The 14,189-nt window shown below is 33.3% G+C and overlaps 1 protein-coding gene across 1 annotated transcript; it reads left to right on the top strand.

Moving 5' to 3' along the window:
• The first annotated feature begins 441 nt into the window (after nt 1-441).
• Nucleotides 442-12,841, top strand: LOC100817514 (protein trichome birefringence-like 19). The gene is made up of 2 exons (XM_003555034.4): nt 442-1,048; nt 12,011-12,841. The coding sequence occupies exons 1-2, from the start codon at nt 542-544 to the stop codon at nt 12,797-12,799; spliced, it is 1,296 nt and encodes a 431-aa protein (XP_003555082.1). The 5' UTR covers nt 442-541; the 3' UTR covers nt 12,800-12,841.
• The last annotated feature ends 1,348 nt before the right edge of the window (nt 12,842-14,189 follow it).

Genomic DNA, 14,189 nt, shown 5'->3' with positions numbered 1-14,189 from the left:
TTTATGTTATTTTATATAGACAAAAAAAACTAATAAATAAATAAAAGAGAATATAATTTTATAAAATTAATCTTATTATCATTCATTTATTTTTTGTTTTTAACTTTTTTAGTACATGTCATTGATATTATAAGTAAAATAATAATAATTAATGTTATATTGAAAATTTGAACAATTTTTTCTTGTTATATAATGATTATTATGAGACGAATGAAATAATAAACTTTTGTTGTGATTCCATTTTTAGACTATTTCAAAATATTCTTTATTTATTATGCTGTGATCCATGCTTGACACGCAAAAGCCAGAGTATTTATGAGTGATAAAAAGAAATAATACGGGACATGGACATGAGAAAGTTATTGTGTAATAAAAAATAAAAAATATTATGATAAGATATTTAAATTTAATGGTGGCTTTAAAAGTAAAGAGCCTCAAGCAACAAAAATGATTAATTTACTGTCACCACACTGTCTTCTTCTTTGTATTAAGATCACCACAATTTCTTTCATTCTTTTCCTCTTTTTCTATCCCTTACAAAATGAAGTTCCTACATATTCCTCTTCTCCGTGGGAACAATAGCTCTAAACAAACGATGTCAAAAGTGACTATGCCAATATTATTAGCCTTTTTTATATTTATTCTCACCACAATTTCTTGTTCTTTGTTAAGTTACCATTCACTACTGAAGATCAATGATGAATATAAGGAGCCATCTTTTGAATTTGATGATTTGATTGTGCCAGAATCCTTGCCCTCAACACCTGTGAATAAGTGTGACATTTTCACTGGTGATTGGGTGCCAAATCCAGAGGCACCATATTACACAAACACAACATGCTGGGAAATTCATGAGCACCAAAATTGCATGAAGTATGGGAGACCTGACACTGATTTCATGAAGTGGAGATGGAAGCCAAATGAGTGTGAACTCCCCATATTCAACCCTTTCCAGTTCCTACAAATTATGAGGGGAAAATCTTTGGCTTTTGTTGGAGACTCCATAGGCAGAAATCACATGCAATCCATGATTTGCCTCCTATCAAAGGTAACTCTCTTCTATCTTTTCTCAAAATTAAAATTATAAAAACCTGGTTCAACAATTATTATCATGATTATTTTGTTTATTTTGTCTTTTGTTTTTCATTGCTTTCTGATATCAATTGTAGTTATCTTTTTTCTCCATGATTTTCTGATTACATAGCAAGCCTGCATCTGAATATGTGATATGTCAACTCATTTTTTTATGCCTTCAATTCATGCTTTTCTTCACTGATAATATACTGTTACTATATAAAATTTTCTGTACTTTAATCTAATGAATTTCTTTATAATTAAAAATTATTGATATTATGTAGTATAGAGGATGATTTTTAATGTAGTAATTACAAATTTAAAAGTTATATAAAGAATGATCTTTAATTAATTGATAATATAAAATCTTTACATAATGATAATATAAAATCTTTACACTAATCATTAATAAATCAAAACAATACTCATTTTAAATGGTTTGGGTTCGCAATTAGCTCAGCTTTACGTACACAGGCCGGCAAGGTAATAAAAATTTCGTCAATATTTTACTTTAATTATAATTATAATGACATTAATCATAAAATAAAGGTACACGACAGACAGCCAAAGAGGGAAGAACGAAGTAGATTATAAAGTATTTTAATAAAATCCAACTTGACTTGTTAATATAACGTATATTATTGTTATTTTTTTTATAAGAAAAAAAGTTGAGATATAATAGCATCGTGCTGTACTCCTGTTATTTAACAAAATAGAGAGCATATTAAAAAAAAATACCTATAGTGCTGTTATATGTATCAAATTTAATTTGATCTAATATAATTATTTATAATATCACTAAATTATATATTTTTAAGACAGAGTGAATATTTAAGTTTGGACTCCTTTAAAAAAAAAATTCAACTCAAGAATTAGTCAGGGTCAATCCAAGAGTAAAGTAACTAAAACTTATGATTTAGACCTATTAAAAAAATATTTATGATTAGTTTTTATAAAATAAAAAGATCATGTTGACAAAATGCTCAACATATAGTTATTTTATTTAAAGTTAAAAAAAAAACTCTTTAAAAGCATCTCTTACCATTGGACCGGCCCTGGAATAGCGTTAATCTATTTTTTTTTTTTTTATAACAAGTGGAGATATATTAGCATAGTGTTGTTATTTAGAGAGAATAAACGAGCATAGTACTGTTATGCATCAAATTTAATTTGATCTAATATAATTGTTTGTAACATCAATTGTGAGTATTTACTTTAGGAATAATTTTTTTAGTCCCAGGAATATAATAGTGAAAAGATATATCACACATTTGTGATGAAGTAATGAAATAATTAATTTTAGGTACTACATATTCTCAAAAAAGTTGTAATCTCATGCTTAATCAATATTTAATCGGGTGGAGAGGTAGGAAAAATTATTCTCATGTGTGCGACAAGAATTCTTCGTCATAAGTAAAAATCGAAATATATATACTCTCCTTACTACTCGTTATCCTACTATTCTCTCAATGCTCATTTATCTTAAGCCCTATAATATTCACATGATTTGTGTAGCTATGGAAGTGCTTTATTTCTTGGGTGGGAGTCATTAAACAAAAAAAAATAAGGATAACATCGGTCTTATGCACGCATTTAAACACATTTGTAATTTTCTTAATAAACTTTAACAATAAGAACATTTCGGTAGTCATAATATATATTCCTAGGAATAAATAATGTTTAACGAAACACATATTTTAACTATTCTTGAGCATTGAAAAAATATTCTCAACCATTTTTAACCGTTAATGTTTTATCAAAATAACCAATTTGATAGAAGGATCCAATTTGTTGATTTTAAGAAAGTGAAAGACTAAATGTTTTGATTTTAAAATTGGGAGATTAAATTTGTATATTTGGTAAAATAGAAAAATAAAAAATACATTTAAGCCTAGATAATAATAGAGGAAGAGAAACACAAAGTGCTAGTTGGAATAGAGGGAGAAGATATTTAACAAAAATAATTAAAAAATTATGAGTCTTATTTTTCTTACATACTATTTATTTTAAGTTTTTAATTGATTGCATTTAATGATGTTAAACTATGTCTGTGTCTATACAAAATTTACTCTTTAAATGTTTGGCCAAATTTGAAAGTTTCGAAATGATCACTATACATTAAGAAATTCTTCCCATCAAGGTTTTCATAAAGCTCACAATGGAGGCCAAAGCTAGATGGGGTTCCTTTCAAGGTGCTAGGAATGGGAGACAATTGCATTCTTAGTGATATGTTTCAGGAGGAGGAAATTAAATAGGTGATTTGCAAATGTAGTGGTAGCAAATGTTTGGGACTGAATGGATACAATTTTAGCTTCATCAAGGATTTTTGGCATTTATTCAAACCCTTCTTTATAAAGGTTTTGGATGAGTTTCATGTTAATGGAGTCATCCTGAAGGTGGAAATGCATTTTTCATTACCCTGCTTCCTAAGAAGGACAATCCTCATTGGTTGTGTCTACAAGGTCATTGCAAAAATCTTGTCTAATAGACTTAAGGAAAGTTATGGGAAGTCTAGTGGGTGAGAGGCAATGCGCTTTTCTTGGAGGTAGAAATATGCCTAATGGTGGGCTAGTTGCTAATTAGGTAGTGGACGAGGATAAGAGATAAAAGAAGTCGCGCTCGGTGTTCAAAGTAGGTTTTGAAAAAGCCTATGATTCAGTGTGTTGGGATTTTCTTTACTATATGATACAAAGGATGACTTCAATAGTAGGTGGATTGGTTGGATTAAAGGGTGCTTAAAGTCCATTACGATGTCCATTTTGATTAATGGTAGTCCAATATAAGAGTTTCCTACTAAAAAGGGATTAAGGCAGGGTGATCCTATAACATCCTTGATTATCAATTTCTTAGTGGCACACACACTACGACATTTCACACAATAACACTTCACTCAACATCCTTGTTGGTCAAAACCTTCCATCGATCAGAACTCTTTGTAGGTAGCCCTTTCAGAGACATCGACAATCAGCTCTGACACCACTCGACTGCTCTTAGGATCAATGACTAACCCTACAAATTAACACGAGACTTTTCAGTGTGTTTTATCCTCATTCACATGCCCTTTGAGAAACTTCCCAGAAGGTCACCCATCCTATAACTACTTCAAGTTAAGCACGCTTAACTATGAAGTTCTTAAGTGATAGGCTACTGAATAATAGACGCATCTTGTTGTTATTAGTAATACTAATTAATTTCTTTAATTCATCCTCAACTATACAATCCCACATTTGGACAACCTTTGGATCCTCTCATTCTGGTGTTGTTCGTTTGGGGTGTTACATGCTCACCAGCTTTTGCCTGGTTCTTCCTCAAATCACATCGTACTAGGAGAGAAACATCCTTGATTGTCGACTTCTCAACGCTACACACACTGCGACACTTCACACGGTAGCACTTCACTCATGATCCGTGTTGGCCAAAACCCTCCACCAGTCAAAACCTTCCATAGGTAGCCATTTCTGAGACATCGACATCCATTTCTGACATCACTCGACTCCTCTTAGGATCAATGACTGGTCCCACAAATCAACACAAGACTTTTTAGTATGCTTTGTCCTTACTAGCGTACTTTCTGGGAAACTTCCCTAAAGGTCACCCATTCCATAACTACACCAAGCCAAACACGTTTAACTATAGAGTTCTTAAGTGATAAGCTACTGAAAAGTAGATGTATCTTGTTGGAATAGGTAATACCAATTAATTCCTTTAAGTAATCATCAACTATATAGTCCTACATCTGGAAAACCTTTGGATCCCTCTCATTCTAGTATTGTCCACCATTACTTCAGTAGTTGTATCTTGCTCCAAGTGCAAATTAGTTAGCATTTTCCTTAGCCATAAGGCTTGATTAACAGCTGTTGTGGCTACTATAAATTCTGCTTCAGCGGTTGACTGTGCAACAATTTCATGTTTTTTGGAACTCCAAGAGAACATCCCTGATCCAAAACTAAAACAGTAGCCTGAGGTGCTTTTCATGTCATTTAAAGACCCTGCCCAATCACTATCAAAATAGCCTTACAACTTGAAATCTTGTGATTGACTGAACTTTATTCCATAATTTAAAGTCTCCTTGACATACCTCAACACTCTTTTTGCTGCTTTAAAATGAGATTCTTTAGCACAATTCATGAATCTTGAAAGTACACTTACAACATACAAGATATCTGGTATTGTTGCTGTGAGATACATTAAGCAACCAATTAAGCTTTTGTAGAGTGCTTCTTCCACTTGTTCTGAACCATCATCCTTGCATAACTTCTCTTTTTGACACATAGGAGTGTTCATGCCTTTACAGTTCTCCATGTTGAATTTCTTCAGGATCTCCTTTGCTTACTTTCTCTGACTGATGAAGATATCACCTTCATTTTGCTTAACCTACATACCAAGGAAATAGGACATTTCTCCTAGGTCTGTCATCTCAAAGACTTGCATCATATCATCCTTGAACTGCTGAATAAGTTCAACATTGCTGCTAGTGACTAAGAGATCATCAACATACAAAGAGATCACAATGAAGTTAGCTTGATCACCATTGATGTATAAAGTGGATTCACTAAGACTTTTAACAAAGCCTAGTTTTGATAAGTACTCATCAATCCTACTGTACCAGGCTCTTGGGGCCTGTTTCAAACCATACAAAGCCTTCTTTAATAGATAGACTTTGTCCTTATGTCCTTTCACAAGGAAACCTTTAGGTTTCTCAACATAGATTTCTTCCTCCAGAAATCCATTTAAGAAAGCAGACTTGACATCAAGTTGGCAGATTTTCCATCGTTTCTATGCTGCAATAGCTAGCAACATCCTAATGGTATCCTGCCTTGCAACTGGAGCAAAAGTATCAAAGAAATCTACTCCAAAAATTTGAGCATACCCCTTTACTACTAACCTTGCTTTATGTTTGTTGATTGAGCCATCTGCATTCAGCTTTGTTCTAAACACCCACTTCACACCTATGACTTTTCTGTGTTCAGGCCTTTCAACGAGTTCCCAAGTCTGATTTTTATCAATCATGACAAGCTCCTCCTACATTGCAGCACTCGATTTTGGATCCTCATTTGCATACCAATATCCTGCAGGTTCTAGAACTGCTACATTGCATCTTTCATAAATATCTGAGAGCAATCTAGTGCCTTTCACGGGTGCATCATCAATTAACTCATCTTGATTTTGCAAAGGGTCATCTATCGACATCTTTTCAGTATCATTCCAGCTCCATTTCTCATTCTCCATGAAGTACACATCCCTACTTATCAGAATTTTCCTTGTGTGAGGTTGGAAAACTCTATAAGCTTTAGATATTGAACTATATCCCACAAAGATACCAGGTTAAGCTTTCTTGTCTAGCTTGTCTCTCTTAATCCGTGGCACATAAGTAAAACACATGCATCCAAATACTTTAAAAATTTTCAAGTAAGGTTTATAATCATACCAAGTCTCAAAAGGAGTCTTCCTGTTTACTGCTTTGGTGGGAAGTCGATTTAGCAAGAATACTGCAGTGTTTGTAGCTTTTGTCCAATATTCCTTAGGTAACCCTTTCTAATGAAGCATAAATCTGACCATTTCCATTATCGTCCGATTTTTTCTTTCACTAACCCCATTTTTTTGAGGGGTGTAAGGAGCTATTAATTGATGCTCAATGCCTGCTTCCTCACAAAACATGGTGAATTGTGCTGAAGTGTACTCCTTGCCATTATCAGACCTCAAAGCTTGAATCATACAACCATTTTGCTTTTCAATCCACTGCTTAAATCTCCAAAATACACCTGCAACCTCTGACTTAGACTTGAGAAAATAAATCCAGCACATTCTGGTGAAATCATCTATAAAGATGATGTAATATTTACTCTCTTTAAGCGAAATAGTCCTTTGAGGTCCGGCCAAATCTGTGTGAATCAACTACAACTTCTCTGTTGCTGTCCAGGTTGATTGTTTGAAGGGTAATCTTGTTTGCTTGCCATATTGACATGCTTCACAGCTTGGTAATTTAGAATCTAAGTGAGGTAAGCCATGAACCAACTCCTTGCATTGCATGTTCAGCACAACTGCATGATGAAAATGGCCTAACCTTTTGTGTCAAGCCTCTGTACTGTTTACAGTAGCTGGATAGACTGCTTGCTCCTCCTTCAGTGGGTCAAATGGAAAACTTTTACCTCTCATTTTGATACTGAAAATTTCCTTGTCATTGACATCTTTAATCAAACAGTGTTTATTTTCAAAGATGACTTTAAACCCCTTCTCAACCGTCCCACACTTAGCAAGTTTTGATCAATCTCAGGTACATACAAAACATCATAAATTAATTTTGTACCTGTGCAACTTTCAATGGCTACAGTTCCCTTTCCTTTAACAGTGATAAGATCACCATTTCCGATTCTAACTTTTGATACTTGTGATCTGTCCAACTTTTTGAAAAGATCTTGATCGTGGGTCTTGTGGTTGGTACAACCACTATCCACTAGCCAACATTCAGTTGAGCTACTGCTTGTAAAACAAGTTGCTACAAACAATTGCTCTTCTTCCTCTTGTTGATCTGCAACTTGAACCTCATTCTTTTGTTGAAGATTGCCTTTTCAAATTCTCACATGATGCCCGAACTTGTTGCACTTTTCACACTTAACATCGGGTCTTCTCCAACATTTGAAAGGAGGATGACTCACTCTGCCATAGTGCTTGCAAGGAGGAAATCCTTTGTTGTTGTCTCTACTTTTTTTGCTAGTGTTAGCCGCTGCTTCTTGTGTGTTGAAATTCTTATTCTTGTGTTTCTTCCACTTGCTTTTCTCTCCTTGGTTAATTTGCAATTTAGCTTGCAATGCTCCTTCCAAAGAATCATCAGCCCTCATTTTTCTTCTTTGCTCTTGGGCTTGCAAAGCATTTACAAGTTTTGCCAAGGTAAGTTTTGACAGATCCTTAGTATTCTCCAAGGATGTAATAGTAGCCTCAAATCTTTCAGGGACAATCACCAGTATTTTTTCAACTATTTTTGAATCAGAAAATTCAGAACCAAGCAATCTTACTTTGTTGGCAATGCTAAGAAGCTTGTTAGCATACTCTTTAATTGTTTCGGACTCCTTCATTTTCTGCATCTCAAATTCTCTAACCAGATTCGGGGCTTGCATTCCCTCAATCCTTTCATCTCCTTCATATTCATTCTTGAGGAAACTCCAGATTTCATATGCTGATTTGATGGTCATTATTCTAGTGAAAATTTCTTTTGAGACAGCAGCAAATAAAGAAGCTCTTGCCTTTGACTTTCTTGCTTTCCTCTCCTTTTGATTTTTGATCTGAGCCATTGTTGGATTGGTTGGTAAAGGAAGAACTTCGTAGTCTTCCTCAACAGCTTCCTAGAGATCATTTGCCTCCAGATGTGCCTCCATTCTTGCTACCCAGATTTGATAATTATCACCATCAAACACAGGTGGTGCTAGTACTGTGTACAATGTTTCAGAATCCATCAATTTGATGAATTGAAGCAAGGTGTTTTGGCTTTTTTTTTTGTGGGTTTCACTCGGTTCACTCACAGGTCCCTCTTAAGAAGAAGGCTCTTGATACCAATCTGTTGGAAAAAAAAATTTACTCAAAATGAAGGGAGATGAATGCATATATTTTATTGAATAATAATCTATTTAAATATAGATTTTTGTAACTAAACAAAATTATAAAAGCAATAACTGACTTCCTAAACAATAACCACTAACATAACAACTATTGTAACTGAAAGGAATCATAAAAAGCAAAAATTGAAAATAAAATAAACAATCCTAAACACTCATGATAGGCAACTGCTGATACACATGTTCAACAGGGTTAAAATGGGTAAGGATATGGTGGAGGTTATTTTGTTACATTTTGCATATGATACCTTTTTCTTCGTGGAGCTTTATGTAATGAATGTTGTTTGTCTAAAAGGAGTGTTGATATGTTTTAAGGTTGAAGGTTAACTTTCACAAGAGTTGCCTCACAGGTATTGGTGTGAATGATAGGACAACACAACGTTATGCTTCTCTTCTAAATTTTCGGACCATGGGTATTCCGTTTGTATATTTGGGAATTCTCGTAAGGGCTAACTAGAGGAATGAAGCTACATGGGATCCTATTATTCAAAAGTTGTCATCAAGGTTGTTGGAATGGAAGCAACATCACATTTCCTTTGGGGGTAGAATATGTCTCATTAACTCAGTTCTCCCAGCATTACATCTTTTTCTTGTCCTTTTTCATGATTCCAAATAAAGTGGTTAAAAAGGTGGTTAGGATTTAGAGGGAGTTTCTTTGAGGGGAGGGGGGGATTCCTCGGATTAAGTGGGAGAAGGTGTGTCAATTGAAGGGTTTATGGGGGTTGAATACAAAAAAATATTCATGCTTTCAATGTTGCACTCCTAGGAAAATGGAGGTGGAGAGCCTTTTTTTAGTGAGGGTAGTTTGTCATGTAGGATTCTTGAATCTAAGTATGCTCATGTGTCTAAGATGTTTGGAGAAAATCAATCAACCAAACATTCTATTGGTGGAGGGATGTGGTCAAAGTTTGTGGGTAGGGGAGTCAAGGGGGTTGGTTTGACAATAATATAGCATGGCACATTGAGGATGGGAGAAGGATTAACATGTGGAATTGTAGGTGTTAGGGGATGATATACTTGCTGGAAAATACCCAAGACTTTACCTAAATTCACAACAAAAAAAGTATGTGATTGGGGGATGTGGGTTTTTGTGAGGATGGGAGATGGGTGAGGGAATTTATTTGGAGGGATTGGTTTGAGTGGGAACAACCAATGCAAGAAGAGTTTATGGAGAGGGTCCATGTTATTCAACTAGTGGAAGGAGTGAAGGATTCGTGGTTGCGAAAAATCCAACACGACAAGAATTTATTCAATCAGAGAGGCATATTGTGTTTTGTCTCAGTTCAATAGTGTTCACGATTCTATTTTTTATTACAAATGTATTTGGGAAACATCTGCTCCATCCAATGTTGCAGGCTTCATATGGAGGGTCGTGTATGGAAAAATTCAGACCAAGGACAACCTTAAACAGAAGAACTTATAGATTCAAGGGAATGATTATAGATGTGTTTTCTATATAATATAAAGGATCAAATAGTGCATCACTTACTATTAACTTATCCATTTTTAGCAGTTGTGTGGAATCTATGTTATAAATGGATGGGTTTAAATTTGGTTCAACATTATGATCCGAGAAGTCACCTAGAGAAACATGCTGCGGGATGTTAAATAAAAATTTAGAAACAGGTTGGAGAGTTGTATGGTTCGTTGCCATGTGGACACTTTGGTTGCAAAGAAATAATATTTTGTTTGATAATGGTACTTTGGATACTACACACATAATGGAATTAATTCAGTTCAAATCATGGCAATAACTGTCTTGCAATATTACACTTATAGTTTTTGGTATACGAATGGATTAGATCGTCGTTGGAGTGCCTGAAGGGGGCATTTAGTAAAAAATGGGTTTTGAGATTGTCATGACTATCCAACAGTTTTGGTAGTTTGGAGTATGCTATTATCCGTTATGAAAGGTTGGGCACAAAGGGTTCATTTTCGATTTTGGAAGTTCTTGGTGGGTCAAAGGTTTCTAAAGGCTTTTGTGGGGAAATAGTATCTCGACTTCGTGCTAGTGCTATGCATGCAGTGGTAGTGATCCTTTCCACCTAGTCTTAATAATAGGTAGATAATCCTTTTTGAGATTGTTTTGTCTGTCTACACTAATTTCTTCAACTCCCTTTAGTCTTATCTTTTTGTTTCCTTTTTTCTTTTTAGTTGCCAGTGATATCTTCTTTCTCTTGGCTTTGTACATAGGTTGGTACCTTTTTATGTGAAAGTATCTTTAGCTGATAAAAAATAATAGTTCATAGATTTTATAAGATTTTAGATTAACTTATCTTTTAAATCTCAATTTTTGTATGTGAATTTTTATCTATTTTTTTATAACAATTGTAACTATAGTTTTAGACTCTTCAGTGAGATACTAAAGTTTTTTTTTTCATAAGTTTTTGTGTTTTAGATTTGTTATGAGATTAATGTGATCTAAGATTTAGTCACACTTAAACTCGTCACCTCTCCATTATTTTCCTAAAATAATTTATTTATCTATATAATTAATGTTTTAAAGCGCCACATAATTATTTTAAAAGTTAAAATAGTTATATATAAATAAGAAATGTTATTTTGAGTTATAAATAAGAAAAGTTAACTCCTCACCCAAAAAGTTATTTTTTCTCAAATGTTAATTTATAAACATGAAATGAAGACATAATTTAAATTTTGAGTTTATAACCTTGTCTAAATTATATAAACCTTTCATTAATTACTGACTCAAGTTTAATGGATTCATAATGTGCATAAAATTTAGCTTTCATTACTTGAGTGGTGCATTAATATTTGATAAAATACAATTGTTTAATGATAACTCATTATATACTTTTCTGTTTTTGACTATCATTATATACTTTTCTTAATGCGACTAAAGTATAAGAAGAATTTTAAATTCCATTTAGAAAATTGAAAAAATTACTTCTATTGTCAGCTTGAGCTCTGAATCCAACAAATAACCGAAGGAAGATTTGGAGCTTTTGGTTGCAAATATACCAACTTTTGCTTTTAATTCCTATTGTTTTTTTTTAGAATTTCTTTTTGTTTATAACTACTAATATCCAACCATTCTGTTTTTTGTCCTTCCATTACAAAAACACTTAATATGACTTAATTAGACATTTCAATGTAACAGTATCACATTACAAAAATACTAGCATGGCACATGGCAATACTTGATTAAGTTGCTTAAACAATTTTGTAATGGAGAGTGATGGAAAAGACTAAAAATGGAAGGTTTACTTCATACATAATAGGATCACAAAAAATACAGAAATTAAAAAAAAAACATTATTTGAAAAAAAATATTAAGTCAATCTTAATCTTCTTTTACTTTTCAGGTGGAGTGGCCCATAGATGTATCATACACAGATGACTTTTCCTTCAAGCGATGGAAGTACTCAAGCTACAACTTCACAATGACTACTTTTTGGTCACCCTATCTAGTTAGAGCTAAACAAGTGGATTCAAATGGTGGTCTCTACAATGTTTATCTTGATGAGTTTGATGAAAAATGGACTACTCAAATTAAAGAGTTTGACTATGTCATCATCAATGTAGGGCAATGGTTCTTAAGGCCAATGGTGTTCTATGAGAAACAAAAAATTGTTGGATGTCAATACTGTTCTTTAGAAAATGTCACTCACTTATCTTGGCACTATGGCTATAAAAAGGCTTTTGGGACTACATTTAAAGCCATCATTAATTTAGAAAACTTTAAGGGAGTAACATTTCTTAGAACATTTGCACCATCTCATTTTGAGAATGGGGTGTGGGATAAAGGTGGGAATTGCGTCAGAACTAAGCCATTTAAGAGTAATGAAACAAGGTTAGAGGGCAACAATTTGGAGTTACATACCATACAATTGGAACAGTTCAAAATTGCTGAGAAAGAAGCCAGAAAGAAAGGTTTGAAATTCATGTTACTTGACACCACACAAGCAATGTTACTAAGGCCAGATGGCCACCCTAATAAATATGGGCACTGGCCACATGAGAATGTGACATTGTTTAATGATTGTGTGCATTGGTGCTTGCCAGGACCCATTGACACATGGAGTGATTTCCTACTAGAAATGTTGAAAATGGAAGATGTGAGATCTACTAGTAAAGAGAGGTTTCATTTGTAGACAAATTGATAATTAGATTTATAAATATCCTTCACATGCCTATTTTTTCTTGCGAACTATTGCAGGAAAATTTTTCCTTGTAGTTTAATGCATAAAGATAAATGATTTTTTGTAGTCAAGAAAAAATAAATATAATTTATTTGAGCTTATCATTTGTTGCCACTATGTATGGTAACTTTCTAATACTTAATAGTAGTTTCCACATAGAGACCCAACTTTTATAACAGCGATTGTTAACCATCCTCGATAGCTTGGTGAAATGAAGAGTGACTTTTAACTATAGAATCCAAAATGAGTACTAGCAACATGCTCTCTAAGACATTGTTTCTAAAATATTCTCTTTTTGGTTGAAATTCATGTGTGTCCTATTATTTTGGAAATGAAACTCACCAAATGAGATGGGAAATTTAGTAGTAAGTATGTGAATTTCACCCAATAAAAGATAATGTGTTAGAAAGAGTGTTACTAAGTATATCAGTAACATTTGTTTAAAAACCAATCTTAATCCACAGATTGAGAGGTATACATGAGACTATACTCCAGATAAACATTCCATAACCAAAATAACCGAAAGATATAGCATTTTAGTGGTTCAAGCATTTTAGCAAACATGTATCAAGCAGGAACAAGAAAAAAAAGAAACAACACAGAAAACCAAAACTTCAAAAATCAACACCAATGTAACTCAGATGAAGATATTAATAATAAAAGAAACTCTTGGCTCATAAAACATACATTAGTCTTAAGAAATTCAATACTTTGCATTCTCTCAATTAGTCTATTAGTCTCTTCTCTTGGTGCCTCTTAGTCTACCTTTTTTGTCCTATGACGTGTCTCTGCAAAATGATAGTGTGTGATAGTAGAAGAATAACATGTGTTTTGCTTATTTTTATTGTGTCCTTCTTTTGTTGGTAAAGTATGTTTTTCCTCCCTTGTTTTATTTTTATTTCCATTTTAATTCTCTAAATAATACTTTTTGTTATTTTTAGCCCATTATCAAATGTTTCACATTGTTTTTAGTCTATAACGTTAATGGTATATCTTTGTATTTTTTAAACATATTTTTTTAGTAGTTACAAAATAGTATATGAAATGAATACTAGTGATAGGGTTTAGAATGCGTAATTGAGAGTGAGATCCTTATCTTCTAAGTTGAGAATTCTAATTTTTAGTACAAGCACGACCTGAAAAATGGTATTTTACGATGCAGGTTTTACATCGGTTATATGAAAGCCGATGTCGTAAGTAAAGCGATGGTATTTTTGTAAATAATTGAATAATTTTAAAGATGATTTTGATAAATCCATCTTTGAAAATGCATTACGACATCGGTTCTTGTAGAACCGATGTAGAATGCAAGAGAGAATGCGAACCACCTCTATCTCTCAAT

The sequence above is a fragment of the Glycine max genome, chromosome 19, assembly GCF_000004515.6.
Source record: "Glycine max cultivar Williams 82 chromosome 19, Glycine_max_v4.0, whole genome shotgun sequence".
NCBI classification, from domain to species: Eukaryota; Viridiplantae; Streptophyta; class Magnoliopsida; order Fabales; family Fabaceae; genus Glycine; species Glycine max.
Note: the sequence above shows the minus strand (reverse complement) of the source record. Positions and strands in the feature narration are given on the sequence as shown.